The sequence below is a fragment of the Syngnathus leptorhynchus genome, chromosome 12, assembly GCF_054491065.1.
Source record: "Syngnathus leptorhynchus isolate UIUO chromosome 12, UIUO_Slep, whole genome shotgun sequence".
In the NCBI taxonomy this organism is placed as follows: Eukaryota; Metazoa; Chordata; class Actinopteri; order Syngnathiformes; family Syngnathidae; genus Syngnathus; species Syngnathus leptorhynchus.
Genome location: NC_141206.1, coordinates 1,726,219 through 1,750,064, shown reverse-complemented (window position 1 = coordinate 1,750,064; position 23,846 = coordinate 1,726,219). Strand labels below are relative to the sequence as shown.

The 23,846-nt window shown below is 43.9% G+C and overlaps 1 protein-coding gene across 2 annotated transcripts; it reads left to right on the top strand.

The window, feature by feature from the left end:
• The first annotated feature begins 231 nt into the window (after nt 1–231).
• Nucleotides 232–22,424, top strand: reep5 (receptor accessory protein 5). Of its 2 annotated transcripts, XM_085926350.1 has the most exons (6): nt 237–443; nt 650–743; nt 18,600–18,621; nt 18,905–19,043; nt 21,619–21,787; nt 22,195–22,424. In XM_085926350.1, exons 1-6 carry the CDS (start codon nt 387–389, stop codon nt 22,242–22,244), a joined length of 531 nt encoding a protein of 176 aa, XP_085782476.1. In that variant the 5' UTR covers nt 237–386; the 3' UTR covers nt 22,245–22,424. The 2 variants fall into 2 exon arrangements, with proteins under 2 accessions (XP_085782475.1, XP_085782476.1); XM_085926349.1 differs by lacking the exon at nt 18,600–18,621 and having other exon boundaries at nt 232–443.
• The last annotated feature ends 1,422 nt before the right edge of the window (nt 22,425–23,846 follow it).

Sequence of the window (23,846 nt, the reverse complement as noted above, 5' to 3'; positions counted from 1 at the left end):
TAGGTGCGAGTGCGGATGGTTGTTCGTCTCTGTGTGCCCTGCGATTGGCTGGCAACCGATTCAGGGTGTCCCCCGCCTACTGCCCGATGACGGCTGGGATAGGCTCCAGCACGCCCGCGACCCCCGTGGGGACAAAGCGGTTCAGAAAATGAATGAATGAATGAAATATTCTGAAACAAAACTGAGATTTTATTTTGAAGAATCTACCGGAAAAGCTATGCACTTTGATACCTTGCAATTTACGGGAGTGTTCAGTTTCACAAACGTCGCAGTTTCCGATAGAACAACTTCCTAATTCATCCTCGTTCCGTAAGAGAGACCAGCCATGGCACAGGCACTTAAAGAAAGATTTGAGAAGTTCCTCCATGAGAAGAACCTCCTGACTGATGCCCTTGCTAAAGTCGAAGCAAAGACCGGGGTTAGCAGGACGTATATCGCTCTCGGTGAGTGTTGATAGAAAGAGAGGAATGGAAAAAGACTGCATTGGCGAGTCAGCGGAATTTGGGCTGTTATGACATTTTGATCCCGTCGTTGAATGGTAGCTTATGTTTCACTGTGTTTAAATACGTTTCTAAATCGAGACATTTAAAGCTCAACGCGGATTATATGTTGGTTATTTGTGTTAAACAGCAGTGTTGCTTTGTTCCAGCTATCGTTGGCATCATCGCAGTGTACTTGGTCATTGGCTATGGAGCTTCCTTGCTGTGTAACCTCATCGGCTTTCTTTACCCAGCTTACATATCGTAAGTGAACCGGGCAACATCAAGGAGGGACCACACCCATTGACACACTAGTACACGCATACACTAACCTCTCTGTTCTAAACTTAACATCTGTGGCGTATATCCTATTTATTTTTGTCTGCACTGCAATCAAGTATCCTGTCAGTACCTACCACATTTCTCAGAGTAGTTTTAACCCGTCACTTTATACAATTTAGTAATCACGAATTGTGAATACACACTATGACGTCATCCATGTCTTGTGACGCAACACAATATCCCAAACACCACTTAACAAATTGCGCAATTGCACCCAAGATGGGTTTTGACAAGTAAAAAACCAGTAACCCAACTGTCTAAACAGTATTTCAGACAACATTCTGCATGTTAAGTTTCTGATAATTCAACATTACTACAATCACTAGAATCTTAAAAATGATTTAGAAAAAACTGAAACAAACAAACACATATGCACATAAACAAATACACTTTAATGGCCACACATTTTTGAACTGTGCAGACTGTTAAACTGTTAAGTCATCCATTTTTTTCCTCTGTCATCACTGATATAGTTCTGTAGTGGCATCACAAAAATGCACATCAAGGCTAGGTGTCAAATGGAAAAGCACATACCGTAATTTTCGGACTATAAGTCGCGGTTTGTTTCATAGTTTGGGTGGGGGGGCAACTTATACTCAGGAGCGACTTATATGTTTTTTTTTTTTTTCAAAAAAATTTACTTGATCATTAACACTTACTAGTACAGTTGATCACCTCACATATTATTTTTAATACACTGAAAAAACAAATAAAGCAATTCACACTTTAAAGCACAATATTCAAGTTCATGAAACAAATAAACCTTCATCTTCCGCTTATCCGGGGTCGGGTCGCGGGGGCAGCAGCTTTAGGAGGGACTCCCAGACCTCCCTCTCCCCAGCCACTTCCTCCAGCTCATCCCGGGGGATCCCAAGGCGTTCCCAGGCCAGCCGAGAGACGTAGTCTCTCCAGCGCGTCCTGGGTCGTCCCCGGGGTCTCCTACCGGTGGGACATGCCCGGAACACCTCCACGGGGAGGCGTCCAGGAGGCATCCTGATGAGATGCCCGAGCCACCTCATCTGGCTCCTCTCAACGTGGAGGAGCAGCGGCTCTACTCCGAGTCTCTCCCGGATGACCGAGCTTCTCACCCTATCTCTAAGGGAGAGCCCGGACATCCTGCGGTGGAAACTCATTTCAGCCGCTTGTATCCTGGACCTCGTTCTTTCGGTCACGACCCATAGCTCGTGACCATAGGTGAGGGTAGGAGCGTAGATCGACCGGTAAATCGAGAGCTTTGCCATTTGGCTCAGCTCTCTCTTCACCACGATGGAGCGGTACAGAGTCCGCATTATTGCCGACGCTGCACCGATCCGCCTGTCGATCTCACGCTCCATCCTGCCCTCACTCGTGAACAAGACCCCAAGATACTTGAACTCCTCCTCTTGGGGCAGGATCTCATCCCCGATCCGGAGAGGGCATTCCACCCTTTTCCGACCGAGGACCATGGACTCGGATTTGGAGGTGCTGACCCTCATCCCGACCGCTTCACACTCGCCTGCGAACCGCTCCAGTGAGAGCTGGAGATCACGGACTGAAGAAGCCAACAGCACCACGTCATCTGCAAAAAGCAGTGACGCGATGCTGAGGTCCCCAAACCGGACCCCCTCAACGCCTCGGCTGCGCCTAGAAATTCTGTCCATAAAATTTATGAACAGAATCGGTGACAAAGGGCAGCCTTGGCGGAGTCCAACCCTCACTGGGAACGAATCCGACTTACTGCCGGAAATGCGGACCAAACTCTGGCATCGGTGATACAGGGACCGAACCGCCCTTATCAGTTGGCTCGGCACCCCGTACTCCCGAAGCACCCTCCAGAGAACATCCCAAGGGACACGGTCGAACGCCTTCTCCAAATCCACAAAGCACATGTGGACTGGATGTGTTGTCCGACCGAGGACAACACATCCAGTGGCTCGTCACCCCGTACTCCCGAAGCACCCTTCACAGAACCTCCCGAGGGACACGGTTGAACGCCTTCTCCAAGTCCACAAAACACATGTGGACTGGATGGGCGAACTCCCATGAACCCTCGAGGATCCTGCCGAGGGTGTAGAGCTGGTCCACTGTTCCACGGCCAGGACGAAAGCCACACTGCTCCTCCTGAATCCGAGGTTCGACCTCCCGACAGATCCTCCTCTCCAGCACCCCTGAATAGACCTTACCAGGGAGGCTGAGGAGTGTGATTCCCCTGTAATTGGAACAGGCCAGCTTCCCTGCTTCCACAAAGGAAGGCGTGTTGGTGGAATTGAGGAGGTCTTCGAAGTATTCCCCCCACCTACTCACGACATCCCGAGTCGAGGTCAGCAGCACACCATCTCCACTGTAAACAGTGTTGACCGTGCACTGCTTCCCCTTCCTGAGACGCCGGATGGTAGACCAGAATGTCCTCGAAGCCGTCCGGAAGTCATTCTCCATGGCCTCGCCAAACTCCTCCCACGCCCGAGTTTTTGCCTCAGCAACCGCCGAAGCCGCATTCCGCTTGGCCATCCGGTACCTGTCAGCTGCCGCCGTAGTCCCGCAGGCCAAAAAGACCTTATAGGACTCCTTCTTCAGCTTGACGGCATCCCTTACCGCCGGTGTCCACCAGCGGGTTCGGGGATTGCCGCCACGACAGGCACCAACAACCTTATGGCCACAGCTCCGGTCGGCTGCCTCAACAATGGAGGCGCGGAACAAGGTCCACTCGGACTCAATGTCCCCCGCCTCCCCCGGGACGTGGGAAAAGCTCTGCCGGAGGTGGGAGTTGAAGCTCCTCCTGACGGGATTCTGCCAGACGTTCCCAGCAGACCCTCACAGAGCGTTTGGGTCTGCCCGGTCGGACCGGCATCTTCCCCCACCATCGGAGCCAACCCACCACCAGGTGGTGATCACTTGACAGCTCCGTCCCTCTCTTTACCCGAGTGTCCAAAACATGCGGCCGCAAATCCGATGACACGACTACAAGGTCGATCAACGAACTGTGGCCTAGGGTGTCCTGGTGCCAAGTGCCACACATGGACACCCTTATGCTTGAACATGGTGTTCATTATAGAAAATCCGTGTCGAGCACAGAAGTCCAATAATAGAACACCGCTCGGGTTCAGATCGGGGGGGCCGTTCCTCCCAATCACGCCCTTCCAGGTCTCACTGTCATTGCCCACGTGAGCATTGAAGTCACCCAGTAGAACGATGGAGTCCCCAGAAGGAGCGCTCTCCAGCACTTCCTCCAGGGACTCTAAGAAGGGTGGGTACTCTGAGCTGCCGTTCGGTGCATAGACACAAACAACAGTCAGGACCCGTCCCCCCACCCGAAGGCGGAGGGAGGCTACCCTCTCGCTCACCGGGGTGAACTCCAATGTGCAGGCGCCCAGCCGGGGGGCAATAAGTATGCCAACACCTGCTCGACGCCTCTCACCGTGGGCAACTCCAGAGTGGAAGAGAGTCCAGCCCCTCTCGAGAGGGCTTGTACCAGACCTTTCCAGCCAGAGAGGTGACATTCCATGTCCCTAGAGCCAGCCTCTGCAGCCGGGGATCGGACCGCCAAGGTCCCCGCCTTTGCCCGCCGCCCAGCTCACTATGCACCCGACCCCTTTGGCCCCTCCTATAGGTGGTGAGCCCATTGGAAGGGGGACCCACGTCTTCTTTTCGGGCTATGCCCGACCGGACCCCATGAGCGAAGGCCCGGCCACCAGGCGCTCTCCTTCGAGCCCCACCTCCAGGCCTGGCTCCAGAGAGCGGCCCCGGTGACCCGCGTCCGGGCGAGGGAAAACGAAATCCATATATCTTTTTCATCATAAGGGGTCTTCTGAGCCGTGCTTTGTCTGGCCCCTCACCTAGGACCCTTTTGCCATGGGTGACCCTACCAGGGGCATGAAGCCCCAGCCATGTTGTCTAGGATCATAAGGGCACGCAAACCCCTCCACCACGATAAGGTGACGACTCACGGAGGGGGAAATAACAAATAAACAAAACGAAAACAAAAAACTGAAAAAGAAATATAGTTATTTTCAAACTAAACTGAACGAGGGTGATTTAAATTTCACCATTGGCCGTGACGCAACAACTGGGAGGGGAAAGCGCTGTTTTCTTTGAGATTTTAAAAAGCACACGTCTGGTGAAGAGAATTTAGTGTGGTGATTTAAAAAAAAAAAAACCAGTAGGGGCAGCAATGCAATTTAGGATGCAAGCTCTGCTTTTGATGGACAGCATGCGAGCACACATCACGCCAGACATGCAAATCACAAGTCCGACGGCGCGCGTACGCGGCATTGTTTACACGATCGATGATCGATGTATATTATGATTTGGAGTGACAGATGGTTTGGTAATATTGTTGCTATATGATAGTTATTTGAAATATACTTTATATATCGTTATATGGGTCTGTGGAATAATTAGACATGCAAATCACGAGTCCGACGGCGCGCGTACGCGGCATTGTTTACACGATCAATGATCGATGGATTTTATGATTTGGAGTGACAGATGGTTTGGTAATGTTGCTATATGATAGTTATTTGAAATATACTTTGTATATTGTTATATGGGTCTGTGGAATAATTAGACATGCAAATCACGAGTCCGACGGCGCGCGTACGCGGCATTGTTTACACGATCGATGATCGATGTATTTTATGATTTGGAGTGACAGATGGTTTGATAATATTGTTGCTATATGATAGTTATTTGAAATATATTTTATATATCGTTATATGGGTCTGTGGGATAATTAGACATGCAAATCACGAGTCCGACGGCGCGCGTACGCGGCATTGTTTACACGATCGATGATCGATGTATTTTATGATTTGGAGTGACACAGATGGTTTGATAAACGTGTTATTTATGTAATAATCATTTGAATAACTCTGAATGTTACGTTAGGCCCGTTCTCAGCCACTCGTTTGTGTAAGTCACGTTAGCATACCGTATCGTTTAGCCTGTTGCTGGTTCGTGTCTGTTTTTGGTGTTGGATTATGACAAATACATTTGCCCCAAAAGTGCGATTTATACTCCGGAGCGACTTATATATGGTTTTTTTTCGCGTTATTGGGCATTTTATGGGTGGTAAGACTTATACTCCGGAGCGACTAATAGTTCGAAAATTACGGTACATGTTATTTTCTTGAGTTGTTTTATATGCTGAATAGGTTTTGCTTGATAAGATGTGTGAACCTTTGGATGACTTCCGGATATTACATCAATGGGTACATTTCACGAGAGGTGCCAATGTTATATGGTTGTGACTGGTTGACTTTGGAAGAGGTGATCCCTAATTTTGGCGCAGGAATAACAGGAGCCTAGTGCATATAGTGTATAAAATATAAATTTGGAGCATGCATTTTTGAGTTACAATTGTCAATTATATACTGGATCTCCAAACCCATAATTTAAAGGTCTACCCAAGCTACTATTACTTGCACACAAAAAGCACCCGTCAAAATCAGATTGAGAAAAGAGGAGTTTTCAAAATCATATAAGTGTAAGAAAGGGAAAAATGGCAAAAAGCTTTCTAAGAGCTCGTCTACATTTTCCTTCAGATAATCTTTATTTAATATAAAAATAAACATTTTCTTCAAATAATATATTAATAATTATATATTAAATATTAATAATAATATTAAGTTAGAAGTACAGCGGTACATGTAAATTTTCTCATTATCGGTACTTGGTGAAAAATGCCCTGTTTTTTAATTTCCTTAATTATCAAAGTTCATAGTACAACAAAAATACCGTACAAAATACTAACTTAGATCACCAAATGATTCCCGAGCGCGGCACCACTGCTGCTCACTGCTCCCCTCTCCCCCAGGGGATGGATCAAAATCACATGGGGATGGGTTAAATGCAGAGGAATATTTCACCACACCCAGATGTGTGTGTGACGATGATCATTGGGACTTTGGGGGGGGGGGGGGGGGGGACTTTAACTTTCGGACGATAAGTCGCGTTTTTTTCATAGTTTGGGTGGGGTTAGGGTTAGGGTTAGGCTTATACTCAGAAGCGACTTATGTGATTTTTTTTAAAAATTTGCAAAATTCAAAAATCCGCGATGTAGTGAAACCGCGATAAACGAACCGCGATGTAGCAAGGGATCACTGTCATTTGAACTGCAAGTGACGTCACCGGCGCCGCGCAGCGGTTGTTTACATAAAGGACAAAGGATTCGATCACGGGATGATGAAGATGACGAAAGGCCCCACATTTGAAGGATTTAATGATTTGGAGTGACACAAGGTTTGAAAAACGTATTTATGTTATCGTTATTTGATATATTTTATTTCGTGTAGCAACTTATAGCTTCCTTTTTATCGTTGCAGTTCAGTAGTTGTTGGCTCGTTGAACTGTTGTTTTGTTAAATAAAGAGCCGTTTACTAAACCCACGTCTTTCTTGGTACTTTGTTAACGCTACAATATCGTTATATACTAGATCTGTGCGGCGCGTGCGCAGCGTTGTTGACACAAAGGACGAGGAATTTGATCAATGTATTTAATGATTAGGAGTGACACAGATGGTTTGATATTATTGTTATATGATAGTTATTTGAAATATACGTTATATATCGTTATATGGGTCTGTGGAATAATTAGAAATGCAACTTACAACGAGTCCGACGTCAGCGGTGTGGCGCATATGCGGCGCATACGCGGCATTGTTTACATAAAGGACGATCGATGGATTTAATGAATTGGAGTGACACAGATGGTTTGATAAACGTGTTATTTATGTAATACTTATTTGAATAACTGCTCTGCCCTCCACTCTGCCCTCACCCACCTGGAGAGCCGTTTGTGGACTTCAATTCTGCATTCAACACCATTGTTCCACAGCGTCTCATCTGCAAACTCGACCAGCTGGGCCTCAGTACCTACATTTGCAACTGGCTACTGGACTTCCTCTGTGAGAGGCCTCAGGTAGTGCGTGTTGGCGACACTCTCTGGCAGCATCACGCTGAGCACGGGGACCCCTCAAGGCTGCGTGCTCAGTCCGGTGCTCTTCACCCTGCTGGCGCATGACTGCACCGCAACCTACAGCAGCAACGGTGTGCTGAAATATGCCGACTACACGACTGTGGTGGGTCTCATCACCGGGGGCGACGAGACCCAATACAGGTCAGAGGTCGACCTTCTGGCCACGTGGTGCAGGGACAACAACCTCCTGCTGAACGTCAGCAAGACCAAGGCGATTGTTGTTGACTTCCGGAAGGGTCATGCCCAACACCTGCAGCTGACCATTGACGGTGCTGTGGTGGAGAGAGTGAGCAGCACCCGATTCCTGGGGGTGCACATCAGTGAGGACCTCTCCTGGACCACCAATGCTGCGTCGCTGGCGAAGAAGGCTCAGCGCCGCCTGTACTTTCTGCCAAAACTCATGCGAGCAAGTGCTCCTCCTGCCATCATGACCACATTCTACCGTGGCACCATTGAGAGCGTCCTCTCCAGTTGTATCGCTGTGTGGGGTGGTGGCTGCACTGAATACAACATGAAGGCTCTGCAACGCATAGTGAACACTGCTAGTAAGATCGTTGGGGCTCCGCTCCCCTCCCTGAAGGACATTTACACCTCCCGTCTCACCGGCAAGGCGACCGCGATTGTGTGTGATGTGAGTCACCCCGCTCACTCTTTGTTTGATCGTCTGCCCTCTGGGAAGAGGTACAGATGCCTGCGCTCCCGCACCACCAGACTCGTCAACAGCTTCATACTCCAAGCTGTCAGGATCCTGAATTCTCTCCCCCCTCCACCCTCGGCTGCATAACGTCCTGTTCTTTTGCGCTGTATTCTGGCTGTCTGCTGTATGCACGCTTGCTCCACTTTGCTCCTTTTATTTATCTATTTATTTATTGTTTATTTATTTCGACTATTTGCTTATTACTTATTCATTGCTCTTGTCTATTCGTTTCTACTCTTTGTGCTATTTGCTTGTATGTGTTGTGTACTGTGTCTAGTCACCGTGGGACGGTGGGAAACGTAATTTTGATCTCTTTGTGTGTCTTAACATGTGAAGAAATTGACAATAAAGGTGACTTTGACTTTGAACTCTGAATGTTACGTCAGGCCCGTTCTCAGCTCCTCGTTTGTGTATTTGCCACGTTAGCATACCGTATTGTTGAGCCTGTTGTTGCTGGTTCATGTCTGTTCTTGGTGTTGGATTTTGACATATACATTTGCCCCCAAAGTGTGAATTATACTCCGGAGCGACTTAAATATGTTTTTTTTCACGTTATTGTGCATTTTATGGCTGCTGCGATTTATACTCCAAGCTATTTATGGTCCGAAAATTACGGTAATCCAGATGTATAAAGATATTGCCAAGTGAAACCGCAATAGCCTAGTTTTATTTTCCACAATGTTATGTTTCCGGTTTATGGTGGCGTGAAAAAGCCGAAAAGCAGAAAACCACAAAAATGCTAGTCGCTTATTCAAACTCCAACTTTTAAGACTGTCAATCGTGCACTTATCTTATGTAAGTGACCGGCTCTCCGGTCACTCTTAATGGGTAAAATTCTGTACTTTAGCCCCTCTGCAGTAACGCAGTATGTAGGGGAGACGAGAAATCCAAAGATGAATTGGAAGAAGATTCGTTCCGAGTCTAACCGCTGTTCAGATAACCAATCTATTGTTCGATTAATTCTGTCATTTCCGGACGCCAGTCCCGCTGAAATCAAAGAAACCAGAGGGTTGAGTAACTACTTTGTCGAGACCCAGGATTTCCTCGATCGCGGCCGTTTCAGCGGCTCTCCTTTTCTATCAAGATTGTTGCTTTTGTTTTTCCGCTCGGAATAGTTTAGCTGTCTTTAAGACCGCAGGAACTCGTTTATTTTCACTAGCGTGCACCCACACTAGCTGAGCTCAAGTTAACGGTTTCGAACCAGATTCTGACACTCCCTGATGTCAAAGATTAAAGCTGTCTTCATTTAAAAAAAAAGAACTGAACGGTTTAAAGTATGACTATGACAGAGAAACAAAAGATATTTAAAGCATAAAAGATCATAATAATCATTAATTGAAATTAAATGATTATAAAGTAGAAATTTAATGAATAACCAAGAAAGAGAATTATAAGTTTCAATTGTTCGAACAACTAACAATAATTTCCACTCACCATTCTCAATAGAGCAAAAATTATTCAGTCTCAAAGTTCTCTCGATTGAAAACTCAAAAATATAGAAAAAAAGAGTTAGATGCTCGAGGTCTAAAATGCTGTTTGGTGGAAAAGTCGAGTGATCAGTTGTCCTTGTTCCAAAATCCGAATTCTGTTTAAAAGAACCGGCTGGCCTAAAGAATTTAGATCACGACGCCCTAAAAATGACTTCTCTCTCCTCCACTGAGGTCTGCATCTCCTAGCCTGTCTTTAAGCTTAAAATTTGACTAAGTCCAATTTGAAGATAGTATAAATTCATTTTAACGGACCCAGGAAAGCAGGCTTTAAACCGATGATGATGATGGGTTAATGTCAGAAAGAATGAAATCTATCTTTGTCTAATCGGCGTTCTTGACCCACGGCAGTAGCCGCAGGGGCCGAGCCCCGATGGAGGACCCACCGCTACTTTTTGTCCGAACGAACCTTTTATACCAGTCCAGTTCGTGGGTAGGTACTATGCCTGCTTGGTCACGTACCAGTTTTTTTCCATGACGTCTTACATTGGCCTCAGATGACCCAAATGCTTCCAGAATAGACTGCACCTGCATCTCGGCTGGTCTCAACCGGATTCAACCAGATAAGATGACCATGTCCTCACGGAAGTAACAATTTTCTCAGAGATGCTTCATCCTGTTTCCCACTTCCAAATCTTGTCAACTGTCCGTCAACTTGACATTTGCAAATGTTTTTTCTCCGACTTGTGTTCCGTCAAACAGCATTTTGTTTAGACCTCAACTGAGTATCATCATTAACCCTTTCCGCCTCCTTGTCTTCGCTCACATTTATACATTCATGTGTAAATGGAACATCAATCTTACATACATGTTTGATACTAATTAAACATCGTGACAATAATAACACATACTTTCACAATAATCAATTTAACACATAATCATAACTATGATCGTGGATTCTCTTAGTTAGCAGGTTACAACACTCAAGCAGGTTCAAAATGTATTTTGACAAGCTGGTGACCTCTAGGTCAAGCTCAAGCGTGGGATTGCAGTCTTCCACCTACGGTATCACTGTCAACCCCAACTCTTAATACATTGATGTGTAAATGAAACATCAGTGCTATGATGCTGCTCAAGTTGCTACTAACTATACAGTATTGCAAAGCAGAATAAAATAAAGTATATTGCAGCTTACTCTAACTGTGATTAACACGTCTCATTCTCATTACCTAACGATGAGCATGGGCTTCCCTAGTTAGCAAATTAAAATATTCAAGCAGTTTCAAAATACATGACAGCAAAACAAAATAATATAACATAACCCAAAATTGTGTGTTGCTGTGCTTCAGAACAGGTCTTCATCTAATCGATGACTTTTTAAACTATTAATTTACTATGTTAGGTCAATCTGACTTTGGCACCGTCTTCTGGTGAAATTTGGAATGGGAATGGAGGTTTACTGGTTCAACCAACAAATTCCCCTTTACCAATTTAACAATAGTTAATTTTGAAGAACTAACTTTTAAGTAACCCCTACTCAGGCCCCCTTCTTCAGGTCTTCCATGTCAAGCTTTGAAATGTGGAATTCCATCTTAGCCAATTCGTCTGGGCCAAATCCAATTCACACTCATGCACCATCTTTTACCATCCTATCCACCATGTAACTCGACAGACAGAACCTATTTTTTCATATGTACATGAACCAAAAAATGAGCCCACGTTACTGAGGATTACAGGGTGACGGCATTCTCATCAAATGACTGACAATCGATACAAAGGTAATTTATAGCCATATGAAAAAGGCATTTTGGGGATAATTTCATCAGATAAGAAAAAAAGATAATTGGGCAATTTGGATTTTTCTCTTAAGTATTGCCCAGTTATTGGAGGGGGGCTATCTATCTATCTATCTATCTATCTATCTATCTATCTATCTATCTATCTATCTGTCTGTCTGTCTGTCTGTCTGTCTGTCTGTCTGTCTGTCTGTCTGTCTGTCTGTCTGTCTGTCTGTCTGTCTGTCTGTCTGTCTGTCTGTCTGTCTGTCTGTCTGTCTGTCTGTCTGTCTGTCTTTCTTTCTTTCGGCTCAACTCTCTCTTCGCCACGACGGACTGGTACAGAGTCCACATTACAGCCGACGCTCCGATCTGCCTGTCGATCTCACGCTCCAGCCTGCCCCAAGATACTTGAACTCCTTCACTTGGGGCAGGATCTCATCCCTGATCTGGAGAGCACATTCCACCCTTTTCTGACCGAGGACCATGGACTCGGATTTGGAGGTGCTGACCCTCATCCCAACCTCTTCTCACTTCTCACACAAGCTGTGAACCGCTCCAGTGAGAACTGGAGATCACAGCTTGAAGGAGCCAACAGCACCACGTTGTCTGCAAAAAGCAGAGATGCAATGCTGAGGTCCCCAAACCGGAGACCCTCAATGCCTTGGCTGGTCCTGGAAATTCTGTCTATAAAAGTTATAAACAGAAACAAAGGGCAACCTTGGCGGAGTCCAACCCACACTGGGAACAAATCCGACTTACTGCCGGAAATGCAGACCCAATTCTGGCATTGATGATACAGGGACCAAACCGCCCTTATCAGTTGGCTCGGCACCTCGTACTCCAGAAGCACCCTCCACAGAACTTCCCGAGGGACACGGTCGAACACATTCTCCAAGTCCACAAAACACATGTGGACTGGTTGAGCGAACTCCCATGCCCCCTCGAGGATCCTGCCAAGGGTATAGAGCTGTTCCACAGCCAGGACGAAAACCACACTGCTCCTCCTGAATCCAAGGTTCGACCTCCCGACAGACCCTCCTCTCCAGCACCCCTGAATAGACCGTACCAGGGAGGCTGAGGAGTGTGATTCCTCTGTAGTTGGAACACAGCCTCCGGTCCCCCTTCTTAAAGAGGGGAGCCACCACCCCAGTCTGCCAATCCAGAGGCACAGTTCCCGATTTCCACACAATGTCTCAGAGGCGTGTCAGCTAGGACAGCCCCACAACATTCAGAGCCTTTAAGAACTCCGGGCGGTTCTCATCCACACTGGGGCCTTGCCCTCAAGGAGTTTTTTAACTGCCTCAGTGACTTCGACCCCAGAGATTGGAGAGTCCACCTCAGAGTCTCCAGGCCTTACTTCCACAATGGAAGGTGTGTCGGTGGAATTGAGGAGGTCCTTGAAGTATTCTCCCCACCGACTCACAACATCCCGAGTTGAGGTCAGCAGCATGCCATCTCCACTGTAAACAGTGTTGACGGTGCACTGCTTCCCCGTCCTGAGATGCCGGATGGTGGACCAGAATTTTCTCGAAGCTGTCCAGAAGTCATTCTCCATGGCCTCGCCAAACTCCTCCCACGCCCGGATATTTGCCTCAGCAACCGCCGAAGCCGTGTTCCTCCCACACCCGGAGTCCCATAGGTCAAAACGGCCTGATAGGACTCCTTCTTCAGCTTGACGGCATCCCTTACCGCCGGTGTCCACCAGCGGGTTCAGGGATTGCTGCCACAACAGGCACCCATCACCTTATGGCCACAGCTCCGATCAGCTGCCTCAACAATGGATGCACGGAACATGGTCCACCCTTCCGAGATGTGGGAAAAGCTTTGCCGGAGGTGGGAGTTGAAGCTCTTCCTGACGGGATTCTGCCAACCACCCCTAGGTGGTGATCAGTTGACAGCTTTGCCCCTCTCTTCACCCAAATGTCCAAAACATGCGGCTGCAAATCCAATGACACAATTACAAAGTCGATCATCGAACTGCGGCCTCGGATTTCCTGGTGCACACATGGACACCCTTATGTTTGAACACGGTGTTCATTATTGGCAATCCGTGTCAAGCAAAGAAGTCTAACTATAGAACACCGCTCGGGTTCAGATCGGGGGGGGGGGCGTTCCTCCCAATCACGGCCTTCCTCTGGAGTCCCGCAAGGATCTGTACTTGGCCCTATCTTCTTCACTGTGTACATGTTACCCATGCTGTGTCATCAGCAAGCATGTTTTCTCTTACCATTGCTATGCTGAAGACACACAACGCTACATAAAACTGGACCAAACACCTAATTCAATCTCCACCATACTCACCATCTGCCTGGAGGAAATAGAAGCGTGGATGAGAGAAAACTTCCTGCAATTAAACAGATGCAAAATGGAAGCCATCGTCATCGTGACTCCACACCAGGTCACATCCTCCCCAATAACAACCAGCCGAAAGTTCAACCTAAATATCTTGTTTATGATAAAAGAACCAGTAAAATTAGCGCGCTTGCTCCATTTTGCTGCTCTTATTTGTCTATTTATTTATTTATTGTTTATTTATTTGGGTTATTTGCTTATTACTTATTCGTTGCTCTTGTCTGTTCGTTTTTACTCTTTGTGCTATTTGATGTGAGTGTTGTGTACTGTGTCTAGTCACCGTGGGACGGTGGGAAACGTAATTTTGATTCTTTGTGTGCCTTGGCATGTGAAGAAATTGACAATAAAGCGGACTTTGACTTTGACTTTTGATAATAATAAACCAACAACAATCATCACTTTTTCTGGTCAGGACATTCCACTGTCAACCGTCATCACCAATCTTGGCGTGAAGCTTCATTTGTTGCTTTGTGAGCTCATGTGATGATATAGTAGGTCATTAGCACATTTATTTTGGGGTAAAAATGGATGCCGTTTAAGTTTATGTGGGCCACTCAATTACAAGGCCCACATCAAACACATCTGTAACACATCATTCTTCCACCATAGAAATATAGCCAAACTCCGCCCTACCCTGTCACTACAGGATGCGGAAAAACTTGTCCATGCCTTTGTCTCCTCCAGGCTTGACTACTGCACTGCACTTCTCATCGGGATCCCTGGGAAGAGCCTTCAAAAGCTCCAATATATCCAAAACAGCGCCGCCAGGATCCTGATGAGAGTGCGCAAACACGACCACATCACACCTATCCTCCGATCACTACACTGGCTTTCCATTTCCTCTCTGACTGAATATAAAATCTCTCTGCTGACCCATCAATGCATCCATGGCAGCGCAACCCCTTACCTTAAGGAATTAATCACTCTTACCAGACACGGAATCCCCGCTCATCTAACACCTAACTCCTCAAAGCCCCCAAAACTAACCTACGTTCCATGGGAGACCGGGCTTTCTGCTCCCTCACCCACATTGTGGAATGCGCTACCAGTCCACTTGAGAACACCGCAGTCAGTTGACACTTTTAAAAACGGTCTTAAGACATTTCTTTTTAAAAAGGCATTTTCTGTAGCACTTTGAGATTTTTAAAAATGTAAAGTGCACTTTAAATATAATTTATTATTATTATTATTAACCCAAACTGTGTGTGGAGGCAAGTCCGACTATGTCTAGTCTGAACTTTTCTGCCTCACACACCAGTTCGGGCTTCTTTCCAGCCAGAGAGGTGACATTCCATGTCCCAAGAGCCAGCTTCTGCAGCCGGGGATCAGACCGCCAAGGTCCCCCCGCCCTTGGCTGCCGGCCAGCTCACAATGCACTTTGGCCCCTCCCACCGGGGGTGAGCCCCTGGGAAGGGGAACCCATGCTCTCTTTTCGGGCTGTGCCTGGCCGGGCCCCATGGGCGAAGGCCTGGCCACCATACGCTTGCCTTCGAGCCCCACCTCCAGGCCTGGCTCCAGAGGGGGGCCCTGGTCACCTGCGTCCAGGCAAGGGGAAAACTAAGTCCATGGATGTCATGATAAACTCATTACTGGGCAAGGTTGACCCCGCCCCCCCCCCCAGCTCGTGAGGATGAAGTGGTTCAGAAAATGGATGGATAGATGAATGGAAGTTAGAGACCTCTAGAGATGCATCACAATTTTCACCGGTTGACCTTTTTAGAATTACGCATTGGCTTTGGTGTAAAGGGAGCTTGTCACCTTTAATGCTAGAAATCCTAGGTATGACTAAAGTACAGTATGTACATTTGGGCCAGTATAGTTAGAAGACAATGCTAAGATCAGAAGACAATGCTAAGATCGCTCGTCGTGTGCTGAATACAGAACAAGTCCAATCTCACCTCACATGACTTCAAAGTTCAGACAAAACTCTCAAAGCAGCAGTTCAATGAAATGTAGTCTTGATCAAGCAGAGATCAAGCAATGGATGTCTCTCAACTTCCTTCGTCTTAACCCAGATAAAACTGAGATGTTGATAATTGGTCCAGCTCGTTATCAACATTTATTTAAGGAAACCTCTATAACTATAGATAACCGTACTATCACTCAGAGTGATACTGTAACTAATCTCGGGGTAATATTTGACCAAACGCTCTCCTTTCAAAAGCACATTAAGAATATAACCAGAATTGTGTTTTTTCACCTTCGTAATATTGCTAAGATTCGCCCAATCCTCTCGATTGGTGATGCGGAAATTATTATTATTATTAATTATTATAATGCATGCGTTTATCACGTCGCGCCTGGACTACTGTAATGCATTATTCTCTGGTCTTTCCAAGTCCAGCATCAAAAGTCTACAGTTAGTACAAAATGCTGCTGCAAGGCTGCTCTCACGGACAAGAAAATTTGATCACATTACCCCAATATTAGCCAACTTACACTGGCTCCCGGTCCATTTAAGATGTGATTTCAAGGTTCTTCTATTAACCTATAAATCATTGCATGGCTTAGCGCCTTCATATCTCGTCGACCTAGTTGTTCCTTATGTTCCGTCTCGTAACCTTCGTTCGCAAAACGCTAGTCTTTTAGTGACACCGAGGGCCAAGAAAATGTCTGCAGGGTCTAGAGCATTTTCTATTCGACATTTTGTACATGCAACTTTTTCATATTGTATCAGTGAAATCTTTCCCAAATATTATTGGACTTTAAGTGCACATTTTTTTTGAAAGAAGAAATATAAAAGATGATAAAATACGGTTTTTAAGTTGATTCCTATTCAAGGCACTTTGATAAGAATGACTATATTGTTAATATAGGTGGCTACGTTTGAACAGATTTTTGTTGGTGTGCCTCGAGATTTTTTCCAATGAAAAGGTGTGCCGTGAATGAAAAAAGGTTGACAAACACTGCACTAGATTTATCTAAGGATATTTTTTTTTTTAGCAATATCTACTAAAAATTGTTGCTTGTCTTATGTACTCTTATGTGTTGAGCAAAGTTAATTTTTGAGAGCGTGGAAAGACTTGTGTGCACTGTTATCCAATTCAATTGAGTCAGAATATTATTCATAATATTTAATATTATTTCAAGGTTCATTTGCTTTTATTTTAGCCCAATCCTAACCCACAAGGCCGAAACATTTATTTGAATAAATAAAATCTAATAAATAAATAAAATCTAATAAATCTGATATTGTTTAGTTTAGTAGAGATTATTGTTTTTCTTTGTGTTTGTTAAAAATACATGGAAAGAGGACCTTGTAAAGATTATCACATTTTAAATCACAATCACAATAGCGAGGGGGAAACAAATCGCAATCAGATAATTTTTCAAAATTGTTCAGTCCAAATAGTCAAATATGGAGCATGATGGAAGTTTTCTGTGGGTTCCTCTCGGGAAAGTTTACACCCACAGCAGCCGGTGGTGATAATTTGAGTAAACTTAGTCTCTCACCAGCTCCTTCCTTGTGTGTGTTTTGTACTTGTGTGGGTGTGACTGTGAGGATGTGAACCCTCCCTCACAACAGTGTTATTGACACAGTTGAAGAATCCCCTTAAAAAGGCAATTGCCTCTCAATATTTTTAATCCTGTTGTTGGATTATGTACAATATGTGTGCATTTCTTCAAGTACAAAAGCATAAATGCCCATCTATTCATTCTCTACTGCTTATCTTCTCTAGGGTAGTATCATATTATTATGTATTACATGATACGACTCAGCATGATTTTCAAACCTATTTCCATAACATGTTGAATAGGGTTGCACATAAGCAATTAGTTTTAGAGCATTTTTTTTTCTACATATATTCAAACGTGCTTCATTCCAGTTTAGTTTTAGTGTTAGGTTTAGTTTAATATATGGAAGGTTTGTCAATTATAAACTTCATGACCCAGTTTAAGAACCTTTTTTACACACCACCTTGAATAAGTTAAATCGTTCACCTCATCTCACACATGTAAAAACAGTAACACAAAATTTAAAACAGACTTCTGGTATGTGATTGTATGTAATCATCTTATCTTGTTAATGGTTATTTTTGAAAATTGCAATAAATGCTGACAGTGATGTTACAGCATATAAGACCTGATCAGGGAATCAATGTTGAAAATCTTGAAATTAATACAATCAATCCATTTAAAAATATATATACATGAATAAGATAACCAAAACATTGACCTGTGTTTAAGTTTTGGTCATCATGAGGTTGTTGAATAATTTCATTTCTTCATGCAAGTTGATGCAGTTTTTGGGCGACCTGCATGTATATTATTCTGTGCAGCAGGTCATTATGTCTCTCAGCATCTGTAAATCAGTCATCGTCGAAATGCAATCTACAGGCGGAAGTGGGCTGTAAAACCATAATTAACAAACTGGATGACAGCGATCAACACTGACTAAAAACAAGTTGTATTGCTTTCAGACCAGGTCTGTTAAAAGTGTGCCTCCTCAATGTCTTGGCAATCATTTCTTGAATTTCAGGTGATCATTTCTTGAATTTCAGGTCAAATGCTTAATAGAAAAAAATGTGATGAAATGCCTGATGTTTTGTTTCTCTCTTTTTCCTCCACACAGCTTATTATTTTAGAGACAGAAGGTTTGTGCAGATCATTGTCTCAAAAAAATGCATCAATATACAAATGACAATTTATAATATTCTAATTTTCAAAAATGTCTAATTTCATGTAAATTTCAAGTTATTTTTATGAATTATTTATTATTTTATTATTTTCTATTATTATTAGTAGTCAAATTTAATACAGTATTATAAACATTCAACGATGAAGTGAAAAGCTACAGACAGGTATACGGTCAACTCTTCTGAATTTAGTGACTTCTAACATAAGTCCTGACAATTGTACCGTGTGTTTTCTCTACAGCATCAAGGCCATAGAAAGTGCTACCAAAGAAGATGATACTAAATGGCTGACTTACTGGGTGGTGTATGGACTCTTCAGTGTGGCCGAGTTCTTTGCAGACATCTTTCTCTCGTGGTTCCCGTTTTACTATATCGGAAAGGTAATCTGGCTGTAGTTTGTTAGCAGCCTGCCATGTTGTGTATGATGTCTTCAGATTTAAAATTGTCAAAAACAAAACAAAGGGGAAACAAAGGTGAGTTTGATGGAAACAGGTGGCCAAGAATATAATAACCAAGGACAAATATGAAGTAAGGCCTCTTAACTGCGACAGTGTAGACCTGCACCAAGGCAGTACCGGACTATAAGTCGCGTTTTTTTTCATAGTTTGGGTGGGGGGGGGGGCGACTTATACTCAGGAGCGACTTATATGTGTTTTTTTTTTCAAAAAAATGTACTTGATCATTAACACATTACTTACTAGTACAGTTGATCACCTCACATTATTTTTAATACACTGAAAAAACGAATAAAGCAATTTACACTTTAAAGCACAATATTCAAGTTCATGAAACAAATAAACAAAACAAAAAAACCAACTGAAAAAGAAATATAGTTATTTTCAAACTAAACTGAAGGAGGGTGATTTAAATTTCACCATTGGCCGTGACGCAACAACTGGGAGGGGAAAGCGCTGTTTTTTTGAGTTTTTAAAAAGCACAGGTCTGGTGAAGAGAATTAAAAAAAAACAGTAGGGGCAATAATGCAATTTAGGATGCAAGCTCTGCTTGTGATGGACAGCATGCGAGCACACATCACGCCAGACATGCAAATCACGGCAAGTCCGACGGCGCGCGTACGCGGCATTGTTTACACGATCGATGATCGATGTATTTTATGATTTGGAGTGACAGATGGTTTGGTAATATTGTTGCTATATGATAGTTATTTGAAATATACTTTATATATCGTTATATGGGTCTGTGGAATAATTAGACATGCAAATCACGAGTCCGACGGCGCGCGTACGCGGCATTGTTTACACGATCAATGATCGATGGATTTTATAATTTGGGGTGACAGATGGTTTGGTAATATTGTTGCTATATTATAGTTATTTGAAATATATTTTGTATGTCGTTATATGGGTCTGTGGAATAATTAGACATGCAAATCACGAGTCCGACGGCGCGCGTACGCGGCATTGTTTACACGATCGATGTATTTTATGATTTAGAGTGACACAGATGGTTTGATAAACGTGTTATTTATGTAATAATCATTTGAATTACTCTGAATGTTACGTTAGGCCCGTTTTCAGCCTCTCGTTTGTGTATGTCACGTTAGCATACCGTATCGTTTAGCCTGTTGTTGCTGGTTCGTGTCTGTTTTTGGTGTTGGATTTTGACAAATACATTTGCCCCAAAAGTGCGACTTATACTCCGGAGCGACTTATATATGTTTTTTTTCACGTTATTGTGCATTTTATGGGTGGTGCGACTTGTACTCCGGAGCGACCAATAGTCCGAAAATTACGGTACAAACATATTTGAACTATTATACTATCAAACTAAACTTGTTAAAATTGGAGTTTAAGGGAGCTTCATGTCGTGAGCAGTTTTATGACACGGTACCTGCAGGGCAACGTTAGCCTCGTCAACTCGTGAGCATTCGCCCGCCCGCCGCGACGGCATCTTTTGGCACATCTCAAGGCAAGATAAGCTGTGAGTATGGAAATCGGCTTGCCTCTGTAAACCTAACTCATTGGCAGCAGTTTGGCACTACTTTCGTCACATCATTTCCACTTGTTAACTTACGCGGAGAACTAAGTGTTTCTACACCGCCACAATGTGAATTTGCGATGGAGTTTTCATCACTTGTAGACGAGTTATTTAGGACCTACTCAGCAAAAGTTTTCGCCAGCATGGTGAAAGTTTGGGAGAAAAAAGATGAGGATCGTGCCTGGGAAATAGGCAAGTCAAACGGGATCAAGAACTGCTTCAGATGGGCATGGCTCGAGAGCAGCGTTATCGTACAACTCGAACACAGTCCGTAACCATGTTACTGACGGAACATATCCGTAAAGTTGATGTCCCGGGGAAGGTTTTGTGTATTCTCTGTCAAGGCGCTATGAACATTAAGGAGCACATCGAAACAAAAACCACCAAGTTACGTTTTTACTTTTACAAGCATGTGGGTTTAGAAACTAACATGATGTTACATATAAGCTAATGTCAGGCTATTGTCATGATACCGTTAAAGAATAAATCTTTAATTTTATATATATCTTTATAAAAGTCGCTCCTGTATATATGTCACACCAGTCATAAAATGCACAATAAAGTGAAAAAAAAAGAGTATAAGTTGCATTTTGGGGGAAATTTTTTAGACAAAATCCATCACCAAGAACAGACATGAACGACCAACAACAGGCTAAACGATACGGTATGCTAACGTGACATAAAGACAAACGAAGCGGTGAGGACAGGCCTGACGTAACATTGACAGTTATCCATATAACTTATAACATAAATAACACCTTTATCAAACCATCTGTGTCGCAAAAACCGCGACTTATAGTCCAAAAAATAAGGTGTGTGTGTGTGTGTATGCATGCACACACACATGGTTTTGTGAGAAACTGTGTGTTATATCTCATCGGTCTCCCAGACCCCCGGCTACTTTTCATTGTTTTTTCACATTTTCCATTCTCATCCCTGTACCTGTCTTCTTTACAGTGTGCCTTCCTGGTCTGGTGCATGGCTCCAACTCCTTCAAACGGTTCGGTCCAGATTTACAATCGCATCATTCGCCCCTTTTTCCTCAAGAACGAATCCAAGATTGATGATGCAGTTAAGAACATAAAGGATAAGGCATCTGAAGCAGCTGACAAGTTCAAAGATGAGGGTGAGTACTAGGGCTCAGACTTGCCCCTTAAATAAATAATTGATTCATTAGTCATATTGATCGAAATAAAGTGCCCGACTGATGCAGATTTTTAGGGCTGAGTAAAATTCTGTTAACTTATTAATCGAAACGTATGTTGTGGAGACGCAGTAAATCACAAGACAAGACAAAAGGCATGGTTGCACAATAAAAGTGCTTATCATCCACTGCCTTTGAATGCCACAACCTATCAGGTACATACACCTCTGAACTGTGGTGGATTTGCTAACCATTGCGTTTATTTCAACAAGGAAAACACTATTTGCTGCTTATCAAAAATAGAGGGATCAACCGTGTGTTTTATTGTGCTGTGTCCCTTAAGTCATCTGTGTGTGCGCGTGTCTGCATTTGTGTGTGTGCGTCCACAGCCAAGAAAGCAACTGCCAACATAATTTTTGAGGAGAAGAAGAGCTCCTAATCAGGACTTCCACCCAGGATCGTCTGTGCGCAGCTGTTCCCATAAAATAATGTTGCCATGTTGTATTTAATGAATTATCTGTCTGGTCTGTAACGTCAAAGCCATTTCCCTGTTCAGTTTACTTGTTTGACAAGTACATTGCCCTGATCCTGAATGAACCGAATAAACACCTAACTGAAATGGTTGAATGTTTTCTGCCACATGTTGTCATGACGCGTCTTTGATGTAGTCAAGGTAATCCATTTTTTTTTTTTTTTTTATCATTAACAGTGAAACATTCAGCCTTTACTCATATCAAACCTGGCGTCTGGCCATTGAAGACAGGAGATTATTTAACTCAAGACCAAGGCTAGTCTAAAACAATTTTGCAATTAAATGTGTAGGCTACACCTGTACATCAGTTTTTCTTTTGTCCACACATTTTTTAGAGCCCTAATGAGTGAGTAGCGGTGCACAGACACACAGACCTTCACCAATCTACTGTTTTTGTTAAATGGCAAAACTGTTAACCTATCCTTACTTATTGTCTCGTTGAGATATGCAGAGAATCTTAAACGTTACCTTCTTTCACAATGACTTGAATTTTGCTGAATAGCAAAACTGTTAACCAAAAAGATGTCGCTTAATTAAAGCTCAGTGAAAAAGCTTAAAAACAAAAGGCGCAGTTATAGCATTGGTGGAACAGCTAAATTTCTGTTGTCGCAGGCAACATATGAGGTTGATTCAGTCTAATAGTTGAGTTTTAAAACGGTTTCCATCACTGGCAGCGTCTCTGATCTTAACGTCGCCTTACGCCTCACTCACTGGGTGCGGAACGGTTGCGGCGCGGTTTCCTTGGTGTGCGGAATGAGGAAGTGTCTGTCACTACAGTGGAGCCTCGGTTTTCGAAGCTCCCAGTTCTCGAACAATTCAGTGTTCGAACTAAAATTCGATATTCTTTGCTTCGGATGTCGGACAAAATTCGGTTGTCGAACCTCGCGAGATGAGCCGAGAGGACGCATGCCAACTGACTCCGTTCGTTATTGTTATTACGTTCTCGTTACTCTGAGCTAACATCAACTCTAATCATGCCTCCAAATGAAGCAAGTAGGAGCAGTGCATGACGTCCTGTTCTTTTGCGCTTTGATCTGGCTGTCTGCTATTAGCGCGCTTGCTCCATTTTGCTGCTCTTATTTGTCTATTTATTTATTTATTGTTTATTTATTTGGGTTATTTTCTCATTACTTATTCGTTGCTCTTGTCTGTTTGTTTTTACTCTTTGTGCTATTTGATTGTGAGTGTTGTGTACTGTGTCTAGTCACCGTGGGACGGTGGGAAACGTAATTTCGATCTCTTTGTGTGCCTTAACATGTGAAGAAATTGACAATAAAGCGGACTTTGATTTTGACTAAAGCCATCCTAAAATACAAAGACGCTCCTAAAGCAATGCGACAGTGAGCGCCCGACGCGCTGCGTTTCCGTAATCGGACCAAATTAAGCTCCCTGCGCACTGAGGTCCACTTAAATTTTGGAAAGTCCATTATGGCTTTAAAAATATTTTCTAAATATTAGTGACCGCTCTGTCACAATAATGCGACCAGCGCGGTGTAGTTGCGCGTTCGG

What these genes read in the sequence shown, in the direction of transcription:
- reep5 (XM_085926349.1), top strand. Translation starts at nt 326, where the DNA reads ATGGCACAGGCACTTAAAGAAAGATTTGAGAAGTTCCTCCATGAGAAG. An exon ending in CAGGACGTATATCGCTCTCG is followed by an intron (nt 444 to 649) that starts GTGAGTGTTGAT and finishes GCTTTGTTCCAG; the next exon opens with CTATCGTTGGCATCATCGCA. An exon ending in CTTTACCCAGCTTACATATC is followed by an intron (nt 744 to 18,904) that starts GTAAGTGAACCG and finishes TTTTCTCTACAG; the next exon opens with CATCAAGGCCATAGAAAGTG.